The sequence below is a fragment of the Vulpes lagopus genome, chromosome 4 (genome assembly GCF_018345385.1).
Source record: "Vulpes lagopus strain Blue_001 chromosome 4, ASM1834538v1, whole genome shotgun sequence".
In the NCBI taxonomy this organism is placed as follows: Eukaryota; Metazoa; Chordata; class Mammalia; order Carnivora; family Canidae; genus Vulpes; species Vulpes lagopus.
The window spans coordinates 25,875,166-25,901,183 of NC_054827.1; the positions used below are offsets into that span (position 1 = coordinate 25,875,166).

Consider the following 26,018-nt stretch of genomic DNA (forward strand, 5'->3'; position numbering starts at 1 on the left):
GGGAAAAACATTACATTTCTGTCCCCAGGAGTTGAGGAGAAAGTCCTCCTCATTTGTAATGAAATCACACTGAAGAATTTTATGTCTAGAAGAGGGAGAGAAGTCTGAGAAAGACAAAAGGATAAAGGTGAAGGAAGTGGAGGCAAAAGAGAAACACTCTGGCCAACGGAGGAAAATGCAATGCTTCTGTTTTCTTAAACTAGATGGAAGAACACCACAAAATACCTCAAAAATGAAGTTCTATGCTGGAGATGTTGAGAATTCAGACTGGGGCACCCTCTGTGCCAGGGCCTCCATCTGGGGATTGCGGGCAAGCTTCTGAAGCCATGACACATTTATGTATGGACAAGCAAATCTGGGCAACTTAACTAGGATAGTGGAATCGTGATAGTGGAATTGCCCGATCACAAAATAGCATGTTTCAACATTCCAGAAAATGCTTCGTTTGGAATTAAGTCATTTCCTTCTTCCCAAACAGCCTATCAGGCCTATTCTACAGATGCTCTGCTTAACCAAGCTGAATCAAGATCAGTGCCAGAAGCTACACGAAAAACCCTCCTCAGGAGGGAACATCCGGTTTCCCATAGGATGCTAGATAAAGAGGGGGTATGGGTCAACTGGCAATAGTAATCATTTGGTGGAGGAACTGATACAATTTTTATTTTCATTTCCTAAGATATGTGACAGAAAGCTGCCTTTTCCACTCAGAATTTCTGAATCGACAGTAAGTAATTCCTTTCTCATGAAGTCACACACAGTAAGTTCGACTAAACACCAACATTTATGAATATTGGGCAGCCCCGGTGGCGCAGCAGTTTGGCACCACCTGCAGCCTGGGGTGTGATCCTGGAGACCTGGGATCGAGTCCCACGCTGGGTTCCCTGCATGGAGCCTGCTTCTCCCTCTGCCTGTGTCTCTGCCTCTGTGTGTGTGTGTGTGTGTGTATCTCTCATGAATAAATAAGTAAAATCTTTAAAAAAAAATTTGTGATTTAAAAAAAAAAGCTGTTCCCTGAGCAATTTTCCTAGCTCTTTGGCAAAAGTGTTTTAGCTTGCTCCATTTGAAAAAAAAAAAAAAACAACTGAGGGTCATTTGGGTGGCTCAGGGGTTGAGCATCTATCTGCCTTTGGCTCAGGGCATGATCCTGGGGTCCTGGGATGAAGTCCAGCATTGGGCTCCCTGCAGGGAGCCTGCTTCTCCCTGTGCCTATGTCTCTGCCTTTTTCTCTGTGTCTCTCATGAATAAATAAATAAAATCTTTAAAAACAAATAAAAAATTTTTAAGAATTGATGTCGGTGTTTTAGTATATAGCTAGTAGTACTTCTATGGTCATGTCTAACAGTCTTAAAATCTCTTGTCAGCAGTGCAAAGGGGGGGTGAAGGCCCCCCAACATTTCCCCCTTGAACTGGAGATAAAGGTCAGAAAATAACATTCTCCAAAAAATAAACCCATGAACAAGAATCAATATAAAAATACATGAGCCATTTATAGAACTAATTCACCCTAAAAGTTGGTTTATAAACATGCTGCCAATCAGATTATGGTGGCTCAAATAGCACCAACAACCTACTGATCTAAATACAATCTAAGCTAGGCAGAAATCTTAGAAACTGCAAAGTGAAACCACAAAGGCAAATGAAGGGTGGGATGACATATGCTGTCAAGGACAGCTGGCTGGTACACTATTTGTCGATGTCTCCTGTAGCCCCTAGGGGAAGAAGTATGACATTTAAGCACCAAGGCAGAAAAAAGCCTCAGACCAGCAAAGGACAATGTATATTTGCTGAAGGTAAACACACCTTTGCCCCATGTTCTTGATCAGACTTCATTCACAAAAGCAACCTTCTGAACCATAATTTTCTCTTGAGTATAAGTAGCCAAGGATGAGATTGCTGTGAGCAAATGAACAATGGAAGGTTTCCAGCCAGGCAGTACTTCTGATTTTAATTAATAAGCTGGCATGCTGTTATATAAATCAGGCTCTTATTTTTTTTTAAATACATTTTTTATTTTTAAAAAATATTTTATATATTCATGAGAGAAGCAGAAACCTAGCCAGAGGGAGAAGCAGGCTCCTTGCAGGGAGCCTGACGCAGGCTCGATCCTCAGACCTGGGATCAAGCCCTGAGCTGAAGGCAGATGCTCAACCACTGAGCCACCCAGGTGTCCCTAAATCAGTCTCTTATATTTTTGGTTCCTAGAACTAACTGCAGGCCAGACCCACTCAAGGTGCTGTCATCATGTGAGACCTGGTCTACCAATCATGGTATGCACTGCCCACACTGTAGAAAAAAGACAGGCCTACTGAGTCACAGACTTGTTCAAAATCATTAATTGCAAAAGAAATAAAAGAAACAACAAGAAATACATGCAAAGCCTACGTTTTTGTCCAGCCAGACTGATAACCTACTCCAGCAGAGAGAACAGCTCCTTCTCAAAGTTCCAAACCCAGAACACTCACCTTAGTTAGATTATTCTGATAGATGGTATTTAGGCGGCTCACGTAGGCATCACGCTTTTCCTTTATAACCCTGCAGTGAAATGTGAGTCAGTACTGAGAAACAGGATTCTCTCCTTTTAGTTAGTTACCGGGGGACCTGTCCCTGAACACTCTGTCAGCAGGGAATCACACACAGAACAGTCAACGAGAACCCCATGGGTGAGTATATCTGAAGGCAGCTGCCCTTTCCCCTGTGTCTGTCTGCCCTGCCACACATAGAGAACCCTTATTCCAGGGACATGTTCAGGTGGCATCCACAGTATGTGGATTTCTTTCTGCAGAGAAGACAGGGAGAGTTGCTTTGGCACAGTGCCTAGTACTGAGTGGCTAGTCAATAAATATGTGTTGAATAAATGATTGGATTTGCTAAATTTTTGAAAATTTGATGGCTTCTAAAAGTTCATGGCAGTTCCTTACAGTTAAACATGAGGGATGCCTGGGTGGCTCAGCAGTTGAACATCTACCTTCGGCTCAGGGCATGATCTTGCAGACCCGGGATCGAGTTCCACATTGGGCTCCTTGCATGGAGCCTGTTTCTCCCTCTGCCTGTGTCTCTGCCTTTCTCTATGTCTTTCATGAATAAATAAAATCTTAAAAAAAAAAAAGTTAAACATGAAATTGTCATTTGAGGAAGTGGGGAAAAAACAAAAATTAAAAAAATAATAATAAAATTGCCATCTGAACCAGCAATTTCACTTCGAGGTATAGACCTGAAAGAACTGAAAGCAGGGACTTGTGGATCAATGTTCACAGCAGCAATATTCACAGTAGACAAAAGGTAGAAACCACCTTGAAGTCCACTGAAGGATGAATGGATAAACAAAATGTGGTCTGAACACAAGGGAATATTTTTCAGCCTTACAAGGGAATGAAATTCTGACACATGCCACAACGTGGATAAATTCTCTAAACAGTATGCTAAGTGAAATAAGCCAGGCATAAAAGGACAAATATCGTATGCAGTACCTAAAATAGGCAAATTCATAGAGACAGGAGGTAGGATAGTGATACTGGGGAGAGGAGGAGTTCTTATCTAACAAACCCTTTGTTTCTGTTCTGAACCATGGAAAAGTTCTCAGAAGGGGTGGTGGTGATGGTTGCACATCACTAGGAATGTACTTTTTTTTTCTTTTTAAAAATTTTTATTTATTTATTCATGAGACACACACACAGAGAGGCAGAGACATAGGCAGAGGCAGAAGCAGACTCCTTGCCAGGAGCCCAATGCAGGACTCGACCCCAGGACCCCGGGATCATGCCCTGAGCTGAAGGCAGATGCTCAACTGCTGAGCCACCCAGGCATCCCCCTAGGAATGTACTTAATGACTTTGTATTGACAACTTAAAAATAACTAAAATGGACCCTGTGTGTATTTGAAAATCATTTATTGAGGTAAGACCAACATACAAAAAACTGTACATATTTACTGTACGCAACTTGAGGAGTTTAGAGAGAAGCATATAAAAACTAGCATATATAAAACTAGCATCACAAGCTAGGCCACAGATATATCGATCACCTCCAAAGTTTAGGTTATATATATTTTACCACTGTAACATCCTCCCAAAGAAGTTTATGGTTCATTTAATCATGAAAGAAAAATATTTATATTTGTAAACAGAGCCCTCTGAGCATTAACTCTTACCGCCAATTGAATTTGCTCTCACAACTTTGAAAGCCATAATCAACGTGATCATGCATGAATTCAGAGTGGACAGCTGTGTTCCACATTACCTGTAAAAAAAAAAAAAAAAAAAGAAAAAGCAAAAAAAGTAGCCACAACAGTAGTACATGAGTCCTGAGAAAAAAAAGAAATCCTGTATGAAAGGTAACTATATAATGGCAAATAAAAATAATGAACTTTGGGATCCCTGGGTGGCGCAGCGGGTTTGGCGCCTGCCTTTGGCCCAGGGCGCGATCCTGGAGACCCGGGATCGAATCCCACATCGGGCTCCCGGTGCATGGAGCCTGCTTCTCCCTCTGCCTGTGTCTCTGCCTCTCTCTCTCTCTCTCTCTCTGTGACTATCATAAATAAATAAAAAATTAAAAAAAAAAATGAACTTTAAACTAAAAACAAAACTAAACATTTTAAAAGTTCAGAAATATGACCAGACAGATTTTGCAGGGAAGCGGCTAAATGTCATGGGGAATTATTTCTATTAAATTCTCTACATTATAAACCCCATAGGGCAGCCCTGGTGGCGCAGCGGTTTGGCGCCGCCTGCAGCCTGGGGTGTGATCCTGGAGACCCGGGATTGAGTCCCGCGTCGGGCTCCCTGTGTGGAGCCTGCTTCTCCCTCTGCCTGTGTCTCTGCCCCTCTCTCTCTGTCTCTATGAATAAATAAAATCTTTAAAAAAAAAACAAACCCTATAGAGGCAGGATGTTATAAACCTCCCAAGCCTTCCAGTAAAATTTATTATTGCTTAAAAAAAAAAATTTATTATTGCTGGGACACCTGGGTGGCTCAGTGATTGAGCATCTGCGTTTGGCTCAGGGTGATCCCAGATCCCAGGATCGAGTCTCACACTGGGCTCTCTACAGGTAGCCTGCTTCTTCCTCTGCCTATGTCTCTGCCTCTCTCTATGTGTCTCTCATGAATAAATAAATCTTTAAAAAATTTTATTATTGCTTACATTTTAAGTTTCAGATTTGTTGAAGCCCTATCTTCTGTGATTAGTTCTAGGAAATGGAACTGCATCTGCAGCTTTATATTTATAGTAAAGTGATTTAGAAGAAGCTATGGGATCAGGAGGAGGACTAAAAACCTTAAGAGAATGAATTCCTATCATAAACTGGGTACCTACGAACATGTCCTTTTTTTTTTTTTTTAATTTTTTATTATTATTTATTTATTTATGATAGTCACAGAGAGAGAGAGAGAGGCAGAGACACAGGCAGAGGGAGAAGCAGGCTCCATGCACCGGGAGCCCGACGTGGGATTCGATCCCGGGCCTCCAGGATCGCGCCCTGGGCCAAAGGCAGGCGCCAAACCGCTGCGCCACCCAGGGATCCCTTTTTTTTTTTTTTTTTTAATTTATGCTCCTTTTTTTAAATTGAGGTGAAATTCATGATACAAAATTAACCATTTTATCCGCTAGATTGTTTATCTTAAATAATACATATGAAAGGTTTGTCAATACTACAAAATAAGTTATTTTAATAAACACTATACAGCATCCCGTCATGAGGTATTATGCTCATTTATTTATTTTTAAAGATTGTATTTATTTATGAGAGACAGAGAGAGAGGCAGAGACACAGGCAGAGAGGGAGAAGCAGGCTCCCTGTGGGGAGCCCAATGCAGAACTCGATCCCGGAACACCGGGATCACGCCCTGAGCCCTGATCACGCCCAACCACTAAACCACCCAGGTGTCCTGGTATCATATTTATTCTTTTCCAATTCATGTTATATATGATGCTACAGCATCAGACACCCTCTGGAGAAGGTGCTCTATATGAACTACATTGGACTTCTAGGATCATCCTAATGAGGGTAGTAGCAGGCCTATCCATCTGATTCCTTTTCTACTGCTGTCTCACTCTACTCTTCTAGAGGGCAGTTACTCCAGGCTTCAGGCTGTTCTAGAAAACAAGAGGCAATTATCAACTGATCTTCAAAAATGCAAAAGCACTTTGAAGTCATTAGAGCCCTATGAAAATATTAGGTAAGTGTCCTGCATGTATCATCAGAACAGAAGAAATAAATGACATATAATATATGGGAACAAAATATTACAATCTCAGGCTACTATGCCCAGATAATATTTTTAAATAATGAGGTAGCACCAATTAACAGATTTTCTACCATAACTGGTTTAAACTACATAAAACCACCTTATAAGTGATTTACGTAATTCATGTATCATAATTGCATGACTCCAATTAGAACATATTCCAAAATCAAAGACCAAAGGGAAAGAAAATAATTGAGGAAAAGTGTCCCACAGAAAAAAGAAACTTTCCTATGATAAAACACCCCCCCACACACACACACACACCCAAACACACACCCAAACCCAAACCCCACCTACTTATACTAGGGAAGAGATTATAAAAAACCCTTCTGCCATTATACTCAGGTATGTGTCACTGATGAGATTAGGAACATTTGCTTACCTGTTACCAAAAAAAAAAAAAGTTTAGAATGAAATCTCAGTAACAAAGGCTCTCAATTTAGGATTATAACATGTTTTGAAAGCACATTTAAATGGAGAGTTAAAACAATTTGCCAGTATAAGCAAGATGCAGCTTTTGGAAATAAGAGTTTCCATTTCCTCCTCTTTTGTCACAGGTAAAGGACAAGTTCATTCAGTGTGCCCTGTACCACAGATGCTAGGAGTGAAAATCACCACAGTTAAGAGAATCCATGAGATAAAAATAAATAAATAAATAAATAAAAATAAAATAAAAATAAAATAAAAAAATAAAAATAAAAATAAAATAAAAAAATAAAAAATAAAAAATAAAAAAATAAAAAAATAAAATAAAAATAATAAAAAAATAATAAAATAAAATAAACCAGAAAAAAAAAAAAAGAGAATCCATGAGGCTACAGAATTAAATGGGAATACTTATTAAGATTCCATCCAGTAAATTAAATTGAGAAAAAGCAATCCCGCACAGATTGACCAGTCCTAATTAATGGACCTAGATATAATCTCGCTCACTCACTCTAAGCTAATAAATCAATACATTTCTTTATCAAATATGTAAAAGGAGAATGAAAGGAAGAAGAAATAAAAATTCTACCTTTTTGGGTACACATCCAACATTCACCTAGGGGGGAAAAAAGGAACAAATTTTAAGAATATTAAACTCAAATCATCACATAAACCTTTAAGAAATGAACCCCAAGCATCAACCCAGGAGATTTCCTTAAGTTCTAAGTCACAATATACAGGTACTTTCTTTTTTCTATTCCAGAGTTGTTAAAGATATGTTCTTTTTTTTAATTTTTTAAAATGTATTTATTCATGAGAGACAGGGGGCAGAGACACAGGCAGAGGCAGCCACAAAGGCTGCCCAAGATATGTTCTTTTTCTTACATGATGAGGCAGAAAATTTTATTCATCAGCATCTTCCCAAGAAAAATAGTCACTGAGAAAAAGAGAGAAATTAATTCCATGTCCATGGCGCTATGCAGGGCAGGGTTGGTATAGGTCAGAGAGAGAAACAGCAGCAAGAAGAGGACCCACCAGCTGAATAAGGGCAATTGAAACATCTGAGCAGCTAATCTAGCGGATTTCTGGGAAACTTATTCTGGTATATGCTGGGCAAAACCCTCAGAATGCCCCTTTGGAAAAATCTCTAGCAGAAATCTACATTCATTTTCAGGACCAAAGGACAATGAAGAATCAAGCAGTAAGGTTCATCTATGCTATTATATACGTATATACGTGTATGTATGTATTTATGTATGTATATACATCTGTATATGTGTGTGTGAGTGTCCATACACACACACACATACATGCTGAGGGGATCCCTGGGTGGCTTAGAGGTTTAGCGCCTGCCTCCAGCCCAGGTCCTGGAGACCTGGGATCGAGTCCCACATTGGGCTCCCCACAGGGCGCCTGCTTGTCCCTCTGCCTTTGTCTCTACCTCTCTCTCTGTGTGTCTCATGAATAAAAAAAAAAAAAAAATCTTTAAATAAGTAAACAAATGAATGAATGAATGCTGATATATATCCATGTTTATATACTTGATAGAGACAGACCACAAATTTGATCCTTAGCCTTCTAGCTGCCAAAACACAAAGGAAAACAAACAGTTGTTAAGATTTCACAAAAAAACTAGCCAATTGTTTAAGAAAACTATTCATACCCCTCAGACTAAAGGCAAATTCTTCTCATCAGTCCCTGTAAACAAGCTGTGATATATATTTACACACAAATTTTTGTTTACATCTGTTTATTTCCTTTTGATTGCATGCTAAAATTTATAACATGGAAAAAAAGCATAAGATTAAGAGTGTAAGAGTAAGATTAATTGTAATATAGACCATAATATTGTATATAATTATGTACTGTGATAAATATCATTACATTGAAAATCACATTATAATATATAAATGTATCAAAGTAACATGCTGTATACCTTAAACTTCCACAAATGTTACACATTAAATGAATTCAATTTTTTTAAAGGTTTTATTTATTTATTCATGAGAGACCCAGAGAGAGAGAGAGAGAGGCAGAGACACAGGCAGAAGACGAAACAGGCTCCATGCAGGGAGCCCAATGGTGGGACTCGATCCCGGGACTCCAGGATCAGGCCCTGGGCCAAAGGCAGGCGCTAAACCGCTGAACCACCCAGGGATCCCACGTTAAATGAATTCAATAAAAAAATAAAGAGTAAAAGTGATTTTTAAAAAAAGATTTTACAAAAAAAAAAAAAAGATTTTACTTATTTATTAGAGAAAAAGAAAACGAGAGACAGAGCACAAACACAGGGAACAGCAAGCAGAGGCAGGAAAGAAGCAGACTCCCGGATGAGCAAGGAGCCCGATGTAGGGCTCGATCCCCAGGACTCATGACCTGAGCCAAAGGCAGACGGTTAATTGACTGAGCCACCTAGGGTCCTCAGTAAAACTGATTAAAACTGCCCCAAAGATGAGGAAATTTGTACTCAGCTAAATGGTTACACACTGGGTATATCTTAGCAGAGGAGCTGGTTGCAGAAGGAAAACTAGACTCTCACACTTTTGTTTGTTTTTTAAGATTTTATTTATTCATAAGACACACACACAGAGAGAGAGGCAGAGACACAGGCAGAGGGAGAAGCAGGCTCCATGCAGGGAGCCTGATGTGGGAGTCGATCCTGGTCTTCAGGATCAGGCCCCAGGGTTAAGGAGATACTAAACCGCTGGGCCCCTGGGCTTCCCTACTCTTTTGAAGGGCAAATTAGAGACCCCCTCAGCTCTGGAAACTTATCATATAATATGTATTGCAGATACCCTTTAATCTTAAAATATTGCCTAGGAGGCATTGGTGACATATTGGGAATTACAATGAAGTTATAAGACTTTTAAAATTTTTTTTAGAGAGAAAGAGCACAGCGAGAACAGGAGGGGGTGGGGAGCAGATGGAGAGGAAGAGAATCTTAAGCAGGCTCCATACCCAGCACAGAGCCTGACATGGAGCTCGATCTCACAAACCTGAGATCAAGATCCAAGCCGAAATCAAAAGTCCAGGTGCCCCTGAAGTTATGAGATTTAAATGAGGTCTCAACTGTATATCCTTAAAAAAGTCAGTTATGTTCACTCATACCTATTGGCATGGAGTAAAGACTAAATATTTAAATACTGGTGTCTTCTGGGCATAATTTATACTAGGTGCTTGCAGATCTGCTGATCATGACCCTGAGGAATTAGGTTGGCTCCCTAGAAGTACTTTTTTTTTTTTTAAGATTGTATTTATTTGACAGAGAGAGAGAGAGAGCACAAGCAGGTGGAGGGTGAGACGCAGACTCCCCGTTGAGCAGGGAACCAGATGCTGGGCTCAATCCCAGGATCCCAGGACCATGATCCGAGCTGAAGGCAGACACCCAACCAACTGAGCCACCCAGGAACCCCACAAGCCTATCTCTCACAGAATATTTTCTGGGCATCCTGTGGTCTGAACTATATACGCACTTGACAAGGGACTTTATATGAAGTGCTAGAGTAAAAATCCTGCCCAAATCTCATTAAGATCTCGAATATTTGAAAAAGAAGGTCTTATGAACAGTCACCTGCTATTCCTTTAGTTGTTCCACATGCTGCTTGCTAGCAGCATACCTACCTGCAATTTCATTATAATCCTATTATATTGCACTCAGGAATTATAAAGGAGTGAGAGTTATGTTTCCATACAATTTCAAGCTATCAGTCATTTGGAGGTTTTTCTCCTAGAAAGAGACAGGTCATTGTGGACTTGGATCTTTTATGAGCTCTTGCTATAGTGAGGTTTCAGAAGGCAATAGAAGTGGGAACTCACTGGATTGAGAGGGTGCAGAATTCAAGCCTCATAAAATACAGGAATCACACCTACAATACAAGCAGGCTATTCAGAAAGTACTTTATATTAGCAAGTAGAATAATTTATGGCTTTCTCCCTATACTGCCCTGCCATCTGTCTAAGCAGAGGACATGCTATTTCTCAACTCCAAAGTATCTGAGTTACAGGAATAGATGGAATGAGCCAATTCTAAGGAAGGAGGAGGACAGGTGCTTCCCATGTGGTAGAAGAGAGGAAGCCAGCTGAATCCCAGCCCATTGTGAGAAAGATTTTATCATCAGACTTGCCTTTTCCAGTTCATTTGGCAGGCAGAGTGCTTTCTGGTTCTATCCACATCTCTACACTCTGCAGTTCAAAGCTTACATTCACTAAGAGGCTTCAATGATGACAGACTCCAAAACTAATTTCTCCAAAAGCAGAGATGATTTCAACACATGAAATAAATACACTGTATTTGTCCTATAGTCAACCGTCTCCGGCTTCCCAGGAACCTCTAAAAGCAATTTAAATTATCTTAAGGTACTAACTGTTCTGAACCACTCTCAGGCATCGTCAATTTATTCTTCATGTACATTTGACGATATCTATAAGTTACTTAAGGCAATTAAAAAAAAACAAAAACAAAAAAAAAAACTTTGGGACATGCTTTTACTTCTAAGGGCCAAGATGGCCTGACTTTCATTGGTGCCAAATGTTATGACTAACTTTGGTTTACTTTTTAGAAGTTTCTGCCTTTTTTGCCTTCTAAAACATTTTAACTTGCAACCATTCATTCATTCAGAAATATTGATCAAGGGGATCCCTGGGTGGCTCAGCGGTTTAGCGCCTGCCTTTGGCCCAGGGCGCGATCTTGCAGTCCTGGGATCGAGTCCCACATTGGGCTCCTGGCATGAAGCCTGCTTCTCCCTCTTCCTGTGTCTCTGCCTCTCTCTCTCTCTCTCTCTCTCTCTCTCTATCATAAATAAATAAAATAAATCTTAAAAAAAAAAAGAAGTATTGATCAAGCATTCATTCACTTGTGTCAGGCATTATGTAAAGCAAAGCCCTCAATAGGTATAGTTAGTCCCTGTTCTCATGGAACCTACAGTTCCAAACAGAGTCTCAGCCTATCCAAGATGTTAACTCAAGGGGCAGCAGCAGCAGAATCACTCCAATCCCTAAAATTTCATGGTGTTTTTTTCCTTAATATTTGTTTATTTTAGAGAGAGAGAGAGAGAGAGAGAGAGAGAGAACAAGTGGGAGAGGGAGAGAGAATCTCAAGCAGACTCCATGCTGAGCCTGGAGCCTGGAGCCTGACCTGGGACTCAATCTTATGACTCTAAGATCATGACCTGAGCGAAAATCAAGACGGGCCCACGGGAAGGGAGCTAGAAGCGGCGGGTGGTCGGCCTGAGGGTGACGGTGACGAGCCTCCACTGCCTGTCTCAGGTGGCCTTCGCACCCCCCCCCCCCCGCCACCCTCAGTTAGCCTCTCCTGACCCCTGCAAGGAAGGCCCGGGCCAGCCTCAGCTCCAAAGGGCCAGCGCGGACACCATCGACTGCCTGGGCCTCCCAAGAATCAGATGCTTAACCAACTGTGCCATCCAGGAGCCCCCATTCCCTACAATTTCGAAGCCTTGGGCTAGAAATCTGAGGGAGAGGATAATTGTGACCTTTTTGGGCCAAGGAGACCACAGTATACTTTGGGTCTGTGATTGGGGCTATAATGGAAAAGAAACCCATGACCTTGAAATATAACTCGCCCTGAGGTGCCTAGGTGGGTCAGTTGTTTAAGTGGCTGACTTGATTTCAGTTCAAATCATGATCTTGGGGTCCTGGGATAAAGACTTGTGTTTGGCTCCCCACTCAGTATGGAGTCGGTTTTTCTCCCTCTCTCTCTGCTTGCTCTCAAATAATCTTAGAGAGAGAGAGATTGAGAGGAGATACAACTCGCCCTATTTTGGCAGCTCCTATTAATAGGCCTCCAGAGCTTTCCACTGGTTTTACAAGCCTAGTTACATTTCGGCACAACACAACTGATGGCCAGTTGTGAGGATGAAAACAGCTTTTAGTTATCAAACGAGCTGAGGAAGCCAGGGGTGGAAAGCTCTGTACGGTCATGTTCAACCTTATTCCTCTCTAGCTGACAAGTGCCTTAGGTCATCAGAAAGAACACAAGCATAGAGTCAGACAGACATGAGTTTGAATCCCAACTTTCCCTCCCGTTTACTGGCTGTTGGTGGGTAAGTTTCTAAATCTCTGAGCTCAGTTTCTTAAATCCATAAAATGGGAATGGTAATATATAATAGAGGTTTTGAGAAGATGAGAGATAATGCAAATAAAGCACCTCTTTTCTCATTTATAATAGATCTGACGATGAGATTGACTCCCCTGAATTATTTCTGCATTCCGCTAGATCCCCAAGCTCACAAAAGGCTTACTGAAAAGAGAGGAGATAAACGTCCCTGGTGGCTGGCTCCCCTCAGGAATGAATCAACTGATGGCATTAAGCTTGCCTCCCAGGCTGGCACACCACGATGATGGGTTCTAAGGACACTGACTCTCCAAGGGCACACACAGCCAATAAGACCTGAAACAACACTCGGCACCTGGCAAATTTCCTGCAGAGCCCTCATTCCCTAGGGGGGCATTAACTAACAATAAGCCTTAGAGACAAGTTTCTCGAACTCCTGAGTACACCCAATGCCAGAGACACTCTGGTAGCTTTGTCTCCTTTGCAATCTGACAGTCCGTCTCTAAGAACTCCCTGTCCCGACCTGGTATTCAGAATCCTGTTCCATCGGCCTGCCAGCATCTGCTCACAGTAAAGACAGGGGCCTCTCCCATCAGGGACAGAACGTGTGAAGAGTCCGATGATACATGTGGCAGCATTCAGGCACTTTACCATTTTTATAGGCTGGGCCCTCTCATCTTCAGTTCAGCCGAAATTAAGTAAAAACTTCCCATTGCCCATGTTGGTGGTAAAACAAGGGTTTGTTCCATTGACAGCTGCACCTGTCAAGAATGCCACCTGTGCTTAACCGTAAACTTCCTTTTGGTTACCCCTTCTGTCTCCTGTCACAGACTTGTCTTCAGATTCCTGTTTTGCATCCTACCATCTAGTTCAAGATGGATATGGGGAAGGAACACAGAGTGTCTGATGAACCAGTCATCATTCACTACCAAAACCCTATCAATTCATCAACTCATTCTTTCAGCAACTCTATACTGAATACCCACTTAATGCATGACTGACTGTCCTAGGAGTTGGAATAAGTAGGCAAGCAGAACAAAGATCTCTGTCTTTGTCAAGTTTCATCAGCTTCACACCAACAGTGACTAAAGGCCCTTGGCCTGTACAACCCTGATGCCAACTCCAAAGTGTGTAAAATTTTCCAGGCCATCAAGCAATTAACTCAATTCTTTTTATGTTTTTTTAAGATTTTATTTACTTATTCATGAGACACACAGAGAGAGGCAGAGACACAGGCAGAGGGAGAAGCAGGCTCCCTGCAAGGAGCCTGAGGCAGGACTTGATCCCAGGACCCCGGGATCACGACCTGAGCCACCCAGGTGCCCCAGTTAACTCAGTTCTGACATTATCTACCTGGAGATAGCATCAGCTCCCACAGATTGAGGGTTTGGTCCTTCAAGCCTGCTGGCTGCCCCTACTTCACATGTTAATCCGCAAGTCCAGCTGTCACCTGTGCTTCAGAGTAACATCTGGCCTCACATCTTCTACTCCCCCACCAAAAGAAAAAGATCTAGGATCCTATATCCTAATTTAGTATCTAATGTTGTAATAACTAATGAATAAATGGTTATTAATTATAAGGTCTTTAGTCTTTCCGCAAAATTCCTTCAATCCCACTCTATAAGAAATAGTCTGCTATGACTTGTTCAAAGTGCCTCTTATTTTTTTTAAAGATTTATTTATTCATGAAAGACACGGTGGGGGCGGGAAGGGGAGGAGAGCCAGACACAGGCAGAGGGAGAAGCAGGCTCCATGCAGGGAGCCTGACGTGGGACTCAATCCCATGTCTCCAGGATCAGGCCCTGGGCTGAAGGCGGCGCTAAACCGCTGAGCCCAAAGTGCCTCTTAGAAATAGGACCTCTGACAGATTCAGAAGCAGCCTTTCTTTTCTGGCTCTGAAGATTTAGTAGGTTCTAAGGCAGATAGCAAAGTAATATCATACTAATCCTAGTGCAAAAAATGAAACAATCAACAGTGTAGATCAAAAGACCAATTTCAACATTAGGATTTGCCTACTTCAACTAACCCCACCCTTTCAATCACTCCTTAATTTGGTGCTTACGAATATAGGTGTGCCACACTTTATGAAACTCTAAACCCACAAAACAAATTAGGGTAACTTTCTGTTTCTGAGGGCTACCTGTCAATACTGACGGTGTATTGGGGTACCTGGGTGGGTGGCTCAGTTGGTTAAGCATCTGCCTTTGGCTCAGGTCATGATCCCAGGGTCCTAGGATGGAGCCCCACATCAGGCTTCCTGCTCAGTGGAGAGCCTGCTTCTCCCTCTGCCCTTCCCTGACTGGTTATGCGTGTGCACACTCTCTCCCTTAAAGAAGTAAAATCTTAAAAAAAACAAAACAAAACAAAAAAAAAACCTGAAGGTGTGTGATCTCCTTTATGCAAATATACATTTAAAAATGCACATTCAACTTAGGACATTATACTAAAATGAGGGAAATAAGTCAAATATTACATGATTCCACTTACATGAGATACCTAAAATGGTCAAATTCAGGGATGCCGGGGTGGTTCAGTGGTTGAGCATCTGCCTTCAGCTCAGGGCATGATCCCGGGATTCTGGGATTGAGTCCCGCATCAGGTTCCCTGCATGGAGCCTGCTTCTCCCTCTGCCTATGTCTCTGCCTCTCTGCCTCTCTCTCTCTCTCATGAATAAATAAATCAAATCTTAAAAAAAAAAAAAAAGATGTCAAATTCAGGGTGCCTGGGTGGCTCAATCCATTGAGCGTCTGGCCTTCTGTTCAGGTCATGATCCCGGAGTCCCAGCATCAAGCCCCACATCAGGCTCCCTGCTCAGTGGGGAGTCTGCTTCTCCCTCCATTCCCCCACCCCGACCCAGCTCATTTTCTCTCTCACTCTCTCTCAAAATCTTTTTTTTAAAGATTCTATTAATTTATTCATGAGAGACACACACACACACAGAGGCAGAGACACAGGCAGAGGGAGAAGCAGGCTTCATGCAGGGAGCCCGATGTGGAACTCGATTCCGGGACTCCAGGATCAGGCCCCGGACTGAAGGTAGGCGCTAAACCACTGAGCCACTCAGGGATCCCTCTCAAATAAAATCTTATTTAAAATCTTTTTAAAAAAATCTTTAAAAATCTTTTAAAATCTTAAAAAAGAAAAATTCATAGAACCAAAGAATGGAATGGTGATTGCCAGGGTCTGGGCAGATGTGGGAGAGGAATGGGAAGTTATTAATCAACAGGCACAAAATTTCAGTGAAGCAAGATAAGTAAGTTCTAGGTATCCTGCTTTACCATATTGTACTGTAGTCAACAATACTGTATTATATGCTTAAAAATCTGTTAAGAGCATAGATTTCATGTTAAGTGTTCTAACCATTAAAATTTTTAAGAAGTATATTCAGTCTTATGTAGAGATACAGACATCATAATATCAAAGTACACACTATCACATCAAGTTAGGTTGATTTACATGTTGCTAAGTCATTGTTTTCAGCCTAGATAAATACAAACAACAGTCTACTGAGAAGCCTGTTTTTCAGACCTCTTTTAAAACCCCCGCCTTGGATGTCTGGGTGGCTCAGTGGTTGAGCGTCAGCCTTCGGCTCAGGGCGTGATCCAGGGATCTGGGATTGAATCCCATATCGGGCTCCTTGCAGGAGGCCTGCTTATCCCTCTGCCTGTGTCTCTACCTCAATCTCTGTGTCTCTCATGAATGAATGAATGAATGAATGAATGAGCCCCCACCCTTTCCTGCTGGCATCTCCATTGGCACTCCAATGGCAACACCATTCACAGTGACTTTTTTTTTTTTTTTAAGATTTTATTTATTCATGAGAGACACACAGAGAGAGAGGTAGAGACACAGGCAGAGGGAGAAGCAGGCTCCATGCAGGGATCCCGACGTGGAATTTGATCCCGGGTCTCCAGGATCACAACCTGGGCTGAAGGCGGCACTAAACCACTGAGCTACCCGGGCTGCCCCATTCACAGTGACATTAATAATCAAGTCTTTACCAGGTACAAACTTCCAGTTATAAAATCAATAAGTCATGGGGATGTAATGTACAACATGGTGACTGGAGCTAATAATAACCGTATTGCTTATTAGGAAGTTGCTAAGAGAGTAGATCTTAAAAGCTCTTGTCACAAGAAAAAAAGATTTGTAACTATGTATGGCGACAAGCTTAACTAGACTTCTGCTGGTGATCATTCCACAGTATACCCAAATCATTATGCTGTACAGCAAAACTAATACAGTGTTAGATGTCAACTATACCTCAATTAAAAAGAAAAAGAAAACTTTTGGCCGGGTAATTAACCCTTAGTACCAACTCTCATTGGTGAGAACTACACGCGTATACCACAAGAACCCGGTTACTCCTTATCACAAAATCAGCACACTCAGCAAGAACACTGGAACATGTGCTCCCACAGGCCCTGGGGCCTAGGGAGCAGTAAATCAGAAACAACTCCTCAAGCTGATTCCTCCTGTGTCTGCGTAGGCAGAAAACTGAACCGCAGAGACAAAGCTCCCAGAAGGCTCTCATTTACCTTGGCTGTGGGCAATCTTTGCATTTCTCTTTGGTCATGAGAGAAGTATTACATTTAACTTTTTGGAGATGCCAGAAACTAGATTTGAAGGTCATTTCCTTTATTTTTTCTGCCCTTAGAAATGACTTAATTGCAATATGCAACAAGAGATCATTATCCTTACTGAATTCTAGGGAAAAGTAGATGATTTCCTTCAGTTTCCCACTTTTAGCATCTAACCTAATACCCTACAACTTTTTGCCTAATGGTGAAAAAATAAAGACCAATTTAAGGGTGGAATCAGGTTATTAGAGCTACACATGTCTCTTGACTTGATTTATTCATTAGTTTAGTAGCAATTCTGGCCTCTGTTGCTTCTTTCACTTTGAACTAAAGAAGATCAGGATATGCCACCCCAAACCGTGCTACTCTGGCATGCAGATCATCTTGAGCTAAAGATAATTAAGAGCAAAGGAGGACCTCTCTCCCTCCTGCTAAAAGCAGGGCATACATTTCCTTTTTTTTTTTTTTTAATTTTTTTTTTTGTTAACTTTTATTTATTTATGATAGTCACAGAGAGAGAGAGAGAGAGGCAGAGACATAGGCAGAGGGAGAAGCAGGCTCCATGCAGGGAGCCCGACGTGGGATTCGATCCCGGGTCTCCAGGATCGCGCCCTGGGCCAAAGGCAGGCGCTAAACCGCTGCGCCACCCAGGGATCCCAGGGCATACATTTCCCTTTGGGAAAGTATCCCTCATCCCTCTTCGGTGCCAGGATGAGGCGAACAACCTTTATCACCAAAGATGGAAAAATTAACACTGAGCTGAATCTATACAAAAAATCTTATTAAAGTGATCTTTATGGGGCACCAGTTGGGCATCTGCTTTCAGCTCAGGTCATGATCTCGGAGTCCTGGGATCAAGCTCTGAATCTGCTCCCTGCTCAGCAGGGAGTCTGGTTCTCCCTCTGCCCCGCCCCCCCCCCTTGCATGCCACTCTCTTGCTCTCTTTCTCTTTCGGGCTGTCGCTCTCTTTCTCAAATAAATAAAATCTTTTTAAAAAGTAACCTTTATCTTTCATATGTTCCCCTCATGTATTTACCTTCCCACAATTTACTGCTACTAGGAGCCCAAACCCCCCTTTCCTTTGTTAATCACTCCTCCACAATTTATCACTCTTTGTTCTATTGGTATTAAGCTTCCAGGCCAGAGTGCTCCTTTTGCCACCACCACCACCTCCCCTCTGTGATACTCTTGTGCATGTGAAATAAACTACATACCTGTCTACTGTTGGTCTAATTTGCAGGCTCCAGCTACTGAACCTAAAAGGGTAGAGGAAAAGTTTTTCCTCCCCTACAGAACACAATATGGGACAAAGTCATCTCATACCTGAATTTAACAGCTTAAAAAAATTATATCAAAAGAAAAAAAAAAAAAAAGAACTTGGGACTCCTGGGTGGCTCAGTGGTGAGCGGCTGCCTTCAGCTCAGGGTGTGATCCCAGGGTCCTGGGATTTAGTCCCACATGGGGCTCCCCATAGGGAGCCTGCTTCTCCCTCTGCCTATGTCTCTGCCTCTCTGTCTCTCTCATGAATAAATATAATCCTTAAAAAAATTCAGTTTTTTAAATGAAAATGATTTTTCTTAAAGATTTTATTTATTTGAGAGAGGGAGAACCGGCAGGGCGAAAGGCAGAGGGAGAGGGAGAAGCAGGCTCCTCACTGAGCAGGAAGCCCAACGCCAGGGGGAGGGGACCCTCAATCCCAGGACCCTGGGATCCTGACCTGAGCCAGAAGCAGATGCTTAACCAACTGTGCTATCCAAGTGCCCCAAAAGGTGAACTCTTAAGAACACAAAGATGCATCACTCATCTTGAAAATGTGTATCTTCTTGAAGGGGTCTACCCTATCAGATTGCAGAAGTTTACAAAAAAAGCCTCCTAGGAAGGAAGAGTCAGAAAATAAAGGCATACAGTCATACGGTGTAGAGACAGCCTTCAAGGGCATTCTCCACTAGCTGCTTCAGAAGCATAATAATGCAACCAGGAAATGAATGACTCTACAACCAAAGTCACTATCATCTGACCTGCACATTTATGCAGAATTTACCAGATTCGTCCCAATGCTTCATACTGTCCCTTCTTCCCATGAAGACCCTGCCACTGTGTCTGGCTCACATTACACCAAAACCAGAATGGAGCTCTTTTATAAAAATACATCTGCTTTGTCTCACACCACACCTACTAAATCAGGAGCTATGTAGTGAAGACCTATGTGGTAGATCCTTAACTGTTTTTGGAGTAAATGCTGTCTGGTTCCTCAGAAGGAAGTTAAGAAGGCCCCTCCCCTGAAGTAAAGAATAATGCTTAAACAGGTTCATCAAGTCACAGTTTACTCCATACTAATACACCAAAACTATAGTTTCTGATGGCCGGGCCCATCATTCCCTTAGGTTACAGTATGCTTTGTTTGTTTTCAACCATATTTTAGCTGACACTCACTCTGCTCCTCCGTAAAGTAAGGGTGCTGAACCAGAACAATGCTTCCCAAATTCCTACAAGGATCTGAGTCCAATCCTAAATGAAATGAAAATAACAAGGTCCATGTAATGTTTCATAAAGCTAAAAGTATTGGGGCGCCTGGGTGGCTCAGTCAGTTAAGCATCTGCCTTTTTGGCTCCAGTCAAGATCCCACAGCAAGGAGTCTGCTTCTCCCTCTCCCTCTGCTTGTGACTTTTTTTTTTTCTCTCTCGAAATCTTAAAAAAAAAAAAAAAAAAAAAAGTATTCAATTTCAAGAACTGTCCTTTACTTGAAATTATAAGCCTCCTACTTATTAAAACATCATTTTTTATTTTGAAAAAGACAGTAATAGGGAAACCTGGGTGGCTCAGGGGCTGAGAGTCTGCCTTCTGTTCAGGGTGAGATCCTGGAGTCCCAGGATCAAGTCCTGCATCAAGCTCCCTGAGGGGAGCCTGCTTCTCTCTGCCTGTGTCTCTGCCTGTCTCTCTCAAGAATAAATAAGATCCTTAAAAAAAATTTTTTTTAATAAAATAAATAGGGACGCCTGGGTGGCTCAGCGGTTGAGCGGCTGCCTTTGACTCAGGGTGTGATCCTGCAGTCCTGAGACCGAATCCCACATCGGGCTCCCCACAGGGAGCCTGCTTCTCCCTCTGCCTGTGTCTCTGCTTGTCTCTCTGTCTCTCTCATGAATAAATAAAATCCTTAAAAAATAAAAATATAAATAAATAAGACAGTGATAGAAAAAAAATTTTTTTAAGATTTTATTTGGGCAGCCCGGGTGGCTCAGGGGTTTAGCACCACCTTCAGCCCAGGGTGTGATCCTGGTCGAGTCCCACATCAGGCTCCCTGCATGGAGCCTGCTTCTCCCTCTGCCTGTGTCTCTGCTTCTGTGTGTGTGTGTGTGTGTATTCTCATGAATAAATAAATAAAATCTAAAAAAAAAAAAAAAAAAGATTTTATTTATTCCTGAGAGACAGAGAGAGCGTGAGAGAGAGGCAGGGACACAGGCAGAGGGAGAAGCAGGCTCCACACAGGGAGCCGGAACTGGGACTCAATCTCGGGGTCTCCAGGCTCATGCCCTGGGCTAAAGGCAGTGCTAAATCCCTGAGCCACCCAAGCAGCCCAGAAAAAAAATTTTTTTTTAAGATTTTATTTATTTATTCATGAGAAACACAGGGAGAGAGAGGCAGAGACACAGGCAGAGGGAGAAGCAGGCTCTATGCAGGGAGCCTGATGTGGGACTTGATCCTGGGACTCCAGCATTACATCCTGGGCTGAAGGCATGTAACTGCTAAGCCACCCAGGCATCCCCTCCCAGAAAAAAAAAATTTTTTTTTCCAGAAAAAATTTTTAATAACCACTCCACTAGGGGCACCTGGGTGGCTCAGTGATTGAGTGCCTTTGGCTCTGGTCATGATCCCAGGGTCCTAGGATCAAGTCCCATATCAGGCTCCCATGGGGAGCCTGCTTCTCCCTCTGCCTGTGTCTCTCTCTGCCTCTCACAAATAAATAAAATCCTAAAAAAAAAAAAAAAAAAAAAAAAAGACGACTACTCTAAAAAAATTAAGTCAGCAAGCTTATGTTAGTGCTTCTATCTTCAAAAAAGACTGTAGTTGGGATCCCTGGGTGGCACAGCGGTTTGGCGCCTGCCTTTGGCCCAGGGCGCGACCCTGGAGACCCGGGATTGAATCCCACGTCAGGCTCCCCGGTGCATGGAGCCTGCTTCTCCCTCTGCCTGTATCTCTGCCTCTCTCTCTCTCTGTATGACTATCATAAATTAAAAAAAAAAAAAAAAAAAAAAAGACTGTAGTCACAGGATTATTGGCTCTCCAAAATCACTTCCAGCTCTATCACTCCATGAGTCTAAACTTTCACGGAGGAAGGTTTACAACAGACCAAAAAACAAAGCAAAACAAACAAACAAACAAAAAAAAAAAACCCTAAAAACAAGAACTTGGTCTTTAAAAAAAAAAAGACTATTACAAAAATATTGCATGGAAAACTTAGAAACTACAGATAACAAGTAAGCTCCATAAGGACAGGGATTTGTTTGTTGCCATGATTCTAGCATCTAAAAAAGTACCTGAAAAAAAAAAAGTACCTGTATACCTGGCATAAGAATTAGTAAATGAGCAAACAAAAATAAAACAAAAACAAAACACTGGGCACCTGGTGGCTCAGTCAATTAAGCGTCTGCCTTCAGCTCGGGTTGCTGAAGACCCGAGACCTGAGACCTCAGGGTCCTGGGATCCAGCCCCATATTGGGATCCCTGCTCCATGGGGAGTCTGCTTCTCCTTCTCCCTCTCTTTCTCTTTCTCCCTCTGCTCCTCCCCCTGGCTGTGCGCTCTCTCTCTCCAATAATAAATTGCGCGCGGTTCCATAGTGTAGCAGTTAGCACGTCTGCGTTACGCACATAAGGTCCTGGGTTCGAGCCCCAGTGGAATCAAATAAATAAATTAATTATTTAAAAAAACAAAACAAAAACACAATCCCATTAACTACTGGAAGACTTTAATTTGACTCTTCAATGTGAATTCACCCACATCAACTTAAAATATTCACCAAGGTCCAGAATCAAAATATTTTATTTAGGAAAAAAAATGGTCAAACTATCAATACTAAAGAAACTTCTATTTGATTTCCCCAAAGGACAGCTCTCAATAGTACTATCATAAAACCACTTTTATTGATGCACTCCTCCAACTCAAAACCCCTTCCACACAATTGACTTCATTTTTTTTTTTTTAAGGTAAGCTCTATACCCAATGTGAGGCTTAAACTCACCACCCCAAGATCAAGAGTCACATGCTCTACGGACTGAGCCAGCCAAGCACCCCTAGAAACTTCATATTTTTAATACAACCAACCCATCAGCTCCCCCTATCTTACTTCTATAAGAGACGCCCCTATTCCAAATACACAAATCCGATTACACAACATACTCTGCCTCTCTGCCTTTGCCTCTGACCCTACCCTATCAAAACATGGTATTCATTCCATTCAAGTTCAGAAGGATACTCTCTCCTTCACAGAAGCATCCATCCCGTGGTAACCAGGCAGAAAAGATGATTCCAACACTCTCAACTACTTTGTTTACTATTGCAGCAATTAACACAGACCATCTCACTTTGGAGCTGACGTCACATTTTGCTCCCACACCATATTGCAAATTCCCTGTGGGAGGGGATCTTTGCCTTATATATGTTTTTATCTACACTTTTCTCTCTGCCAGCCTCAATCCAAGTACTTAGCACTTAGAATACAGGAAATGAGGACTCGAACAAATGAAATAATGTGTTTCAGAAGGCCTATGTTCCCTACACCAGCTTGGAAATCACTGGATATCATAAGTTTAATATTGCAACTAGTGATAGCCTAGATAACTGGAATTTTTTTTTTTAAAGATTTTATTTATTTGAGAGAGAGAAATGGAGACAGTGGCAGAGATACCAAGAGAGAGGAAGAGCAGGGAGGCGGGAGAAGCAGGCTCCCCACTGCGCAGGGAGCCTGTGGGGCCAGATAGCAGAACTGCAAGATCATGACCTGAGCTGAAGGCAGATGCTCAATCAACTGAGCCACCCAGGTGCCCCAGATAATTGGAATTCTTAAATCTAAATTCTGGTCTTATTGATTGTAATATATTCTCTGATATTTAACACATACCTACATCCTTCCTTGTAATTCAACACCAAAAGCCAATTTGAAAAGAACCCCAAAGGAATGTCATAAAGATGTGAAATAGGGGATTTCCTCAAGATACCAATGCTCACAGGAAAACAAAAGTTGCTGTAGCAGAATGAAACAAGCAAGGCCAGGCACTGTATAAGGAAGCAGTAAATGGCAGGCTGTCCAAACCTGTCCTTCACTCGCTCTCAGAAGTAATTTACCTCTTAGTGAATTCATATTCCTAACAAGTACCTAAAAATGAGGCCAGCCCCTTCTCTTGATTAATATCAGTGGAACCAGACAATGATGATGGATGCCACAAACAGATTATGATATAATGTACGAGGTGGAAAACAGAAAAGAGGTACAGGGGCGCCTGGCTGGCTCAGTCAGTAGAGCATGTGACTCGATCTTGGGGTTATAAATTCGAGCCTCACGTTGGGTGTAGAGATTACTTAAAAAATAAAATCTGAAAAAAAAAAAAGACAAAGAAAAGGAATACAAAGAAGTCATCAAGTGCTCTCACAAGCTGCCCAGGGGGACCCCTCAATCTGCTTTCTGCAGACACAAGAGTTCTAGTGGAGGTATGTACTAAAATGTCAAGGTGCAAGTTGATCATTACCAGGGATTTTTTCCTTTCCTCCATTCTATTCCCACTTTCATTTTGAATTTGAAAAATAAGTACTGGACAATGGAGTCAGCCCTTTCACAAACTGTCAATTCTGAGTTTGATTCATTACACGTATGATTATTGAGCAAGATATTTTGTTAAGATGATAAGAGGTGCACAAACACAGGAACCCATCCCTGCCCTTAAGGAGTTCCCAATTTGGTATAATTTAAACACCAGTTTCCAAAATAATTTGGAGAACCCTTCCCAATTCCAGGTTAGTCTTGGACACAGAATTTTAATGTTAACAGCAAGTACCTCACCCAAGTCTTGTGATAGAAAAGGTCACACCGATAACATGGGAACAAAATTTTTTTTTTAAATGATGGGGTTTCTTGGGGCAGCCTGGGTGGCTCAGCGGTTGAGCGCCGCCTTCAGCCCAGGGTATGATCCTGGAAACCCAGGATCGAGTCCCAGGTCAGGCTCCCTGCGTGGAGCCTGCTTCTCCCTCTGCCTGTGTCTCTGCCTCTCTGTGTGTGTGTGTCTTTCATGAATAAATAAATAAAAATCTTTAAAAATAAATAAATGTGATGAGGTTTCTCAATCGTTAAGATTTACGACCCTCTTTTTTGGAAGCAGTTTTAAAACCCGCTCAAAAAAAGAAAAAGACTTAACAAAAAACAAAGAAACAAACAAACGTCTGAGAATTCAGTAACTCTTACTCCGGAGTAACCTACAGTCCGTGGTTATCAAGGTTGGCTGCGATCAGAACCCCTGTGGAGCTTCTAAACCTCCCACAGCCCAGACTGCACTTCGGGCCAGTGAAACCAGAAGCCACGGGAGTGGAACCCACAGCAGAATTTTTCCAACTCCTCAGGTGCTCCGAATTCGCAAGGCAAGGGTGAGAACCACGACTGTAAAATCACTCTGCCCCTGAAACTGAAAGGAGAGGATCAGGATTCGCATCTCTCGAGGGCATGTCCCCCCCCATTCCGCTCCCCAACACCCGGACCCCCGAGGCCGGCTGCAAGTCTTCCGCGGGCAGTTCTGTTCCACGGATCTGGGGGTGCGATCAAGCGGGGGATTACGGTACGGGCAAGTTCTGTTAGATGCACCACCTACGGCTAAGGCTGCACCTGGGCTTAGCTCCGGGGGCCCCCACCAAGGAGCCGGGTCTCCTCTACCCCGGCCGGGAGCCCGCCCGCCGCCGCGGACGGACGGACCGCGCTAGGCAGAGAAAGCCGGGCTGCGGGGCCCCGTACTCACGCATGTGCCGCCCAGCTTGTGGCTCTCCACCACGGCGGCCCGGGCGCCCAGCTCCGCCGCCCTGCGCGCGCTGGCCAGCCCGCCCGAGCCGCCGCCGATCACCAAGTAGTCGAACGAGGCCGCGGCGCCGGCGGCGGGCGGCGGGCGCTGCGGCTGCGGCTCCTGCCTGCAGGCCATGGCGCGGGAGAGCGCGCGGGTGGGCCGCGGCCGCGGGAAGCCGGGGAAGGCGCGCGCCGCCGGCCGCCAGCTCGGCCCCGCGCTCGCGCCCAGGGCCCGGGGCAGCAGGGCCATGCACGCGGAAGTGCGCGCAGGGGAGCGGCCCGCGGGCGGTCCGGGGAGGGGGTGCGCGGGCCCCGGGCGAGCGCAGCCTCACGGTGACTAAGCACCCGGCCGGGCGCGGGGGGAGGGGGCAGGGCGGGGGAGGGGCTCCCGGGCCGCGGCCCCGCGGGCGCCGAGGGGGACCCGCCCCCACCCCGCCCTCTGAGCGCCCGCCGGCCGGCCCTGCCCACGCCCAGCGGCGGCGCGGACTCCTCCGCCTTCACCCCGCACCTGGGACCTCGCGTCCCACCCGCATCCACCGGATGTAGGTTTCGGAAGGCCGCGGGGCGCGGGGGGGGTGAAAGCCCTGCTTTGGTCTCCCACCGGCCCCCCGCCTTTTCCTGAGCTGGCAGGCACCTTGGGAGTTGCCAGTGGCGCCAACGTCTGGATG

The 26,018-nt window shown here is 43.4% G+C and overlaps 1 protein-coding gene across 1 annotated transcript in view; it reads right to left on the minus strand.

The window, feature by feature from the left end:
• The window catches only part of GSR (glutathione-disulfide reductase), a 46,981-nt gene extending 21,269 nt beyond the window's left edge, over positions 1 to 25,712 (minus strand). The window contains exons 1-4 of the mRNA XM_041752875.1: positions 25,310 to 25,712; positions 7,254 to 7,280; positions 4,147 to 4,235; positions 2,463 to 2,532 (exon numbers count right to left, since the gene is read on the minus strand). Of these exons, the coding sequence (XP_041608809.1) occupies positions 2,463 to 2,532; positions 4,147 to 4,235; positions 7,254 to 7,280; positions 25,310 to 25,600 (477 nt within the window). The 5' untranslated portion in view covers positions 25,601 to 25,712. The remainder of the gene's footprint in view (positions 1 to 2,462; positions 2,533 to 4,146; positions 4,236 to 7,253; positions 7,281 to 25,309) is intronic.
• Between the last annotated feature and the right edge of the window lie 306 nt (positions 25,713 to 26,018).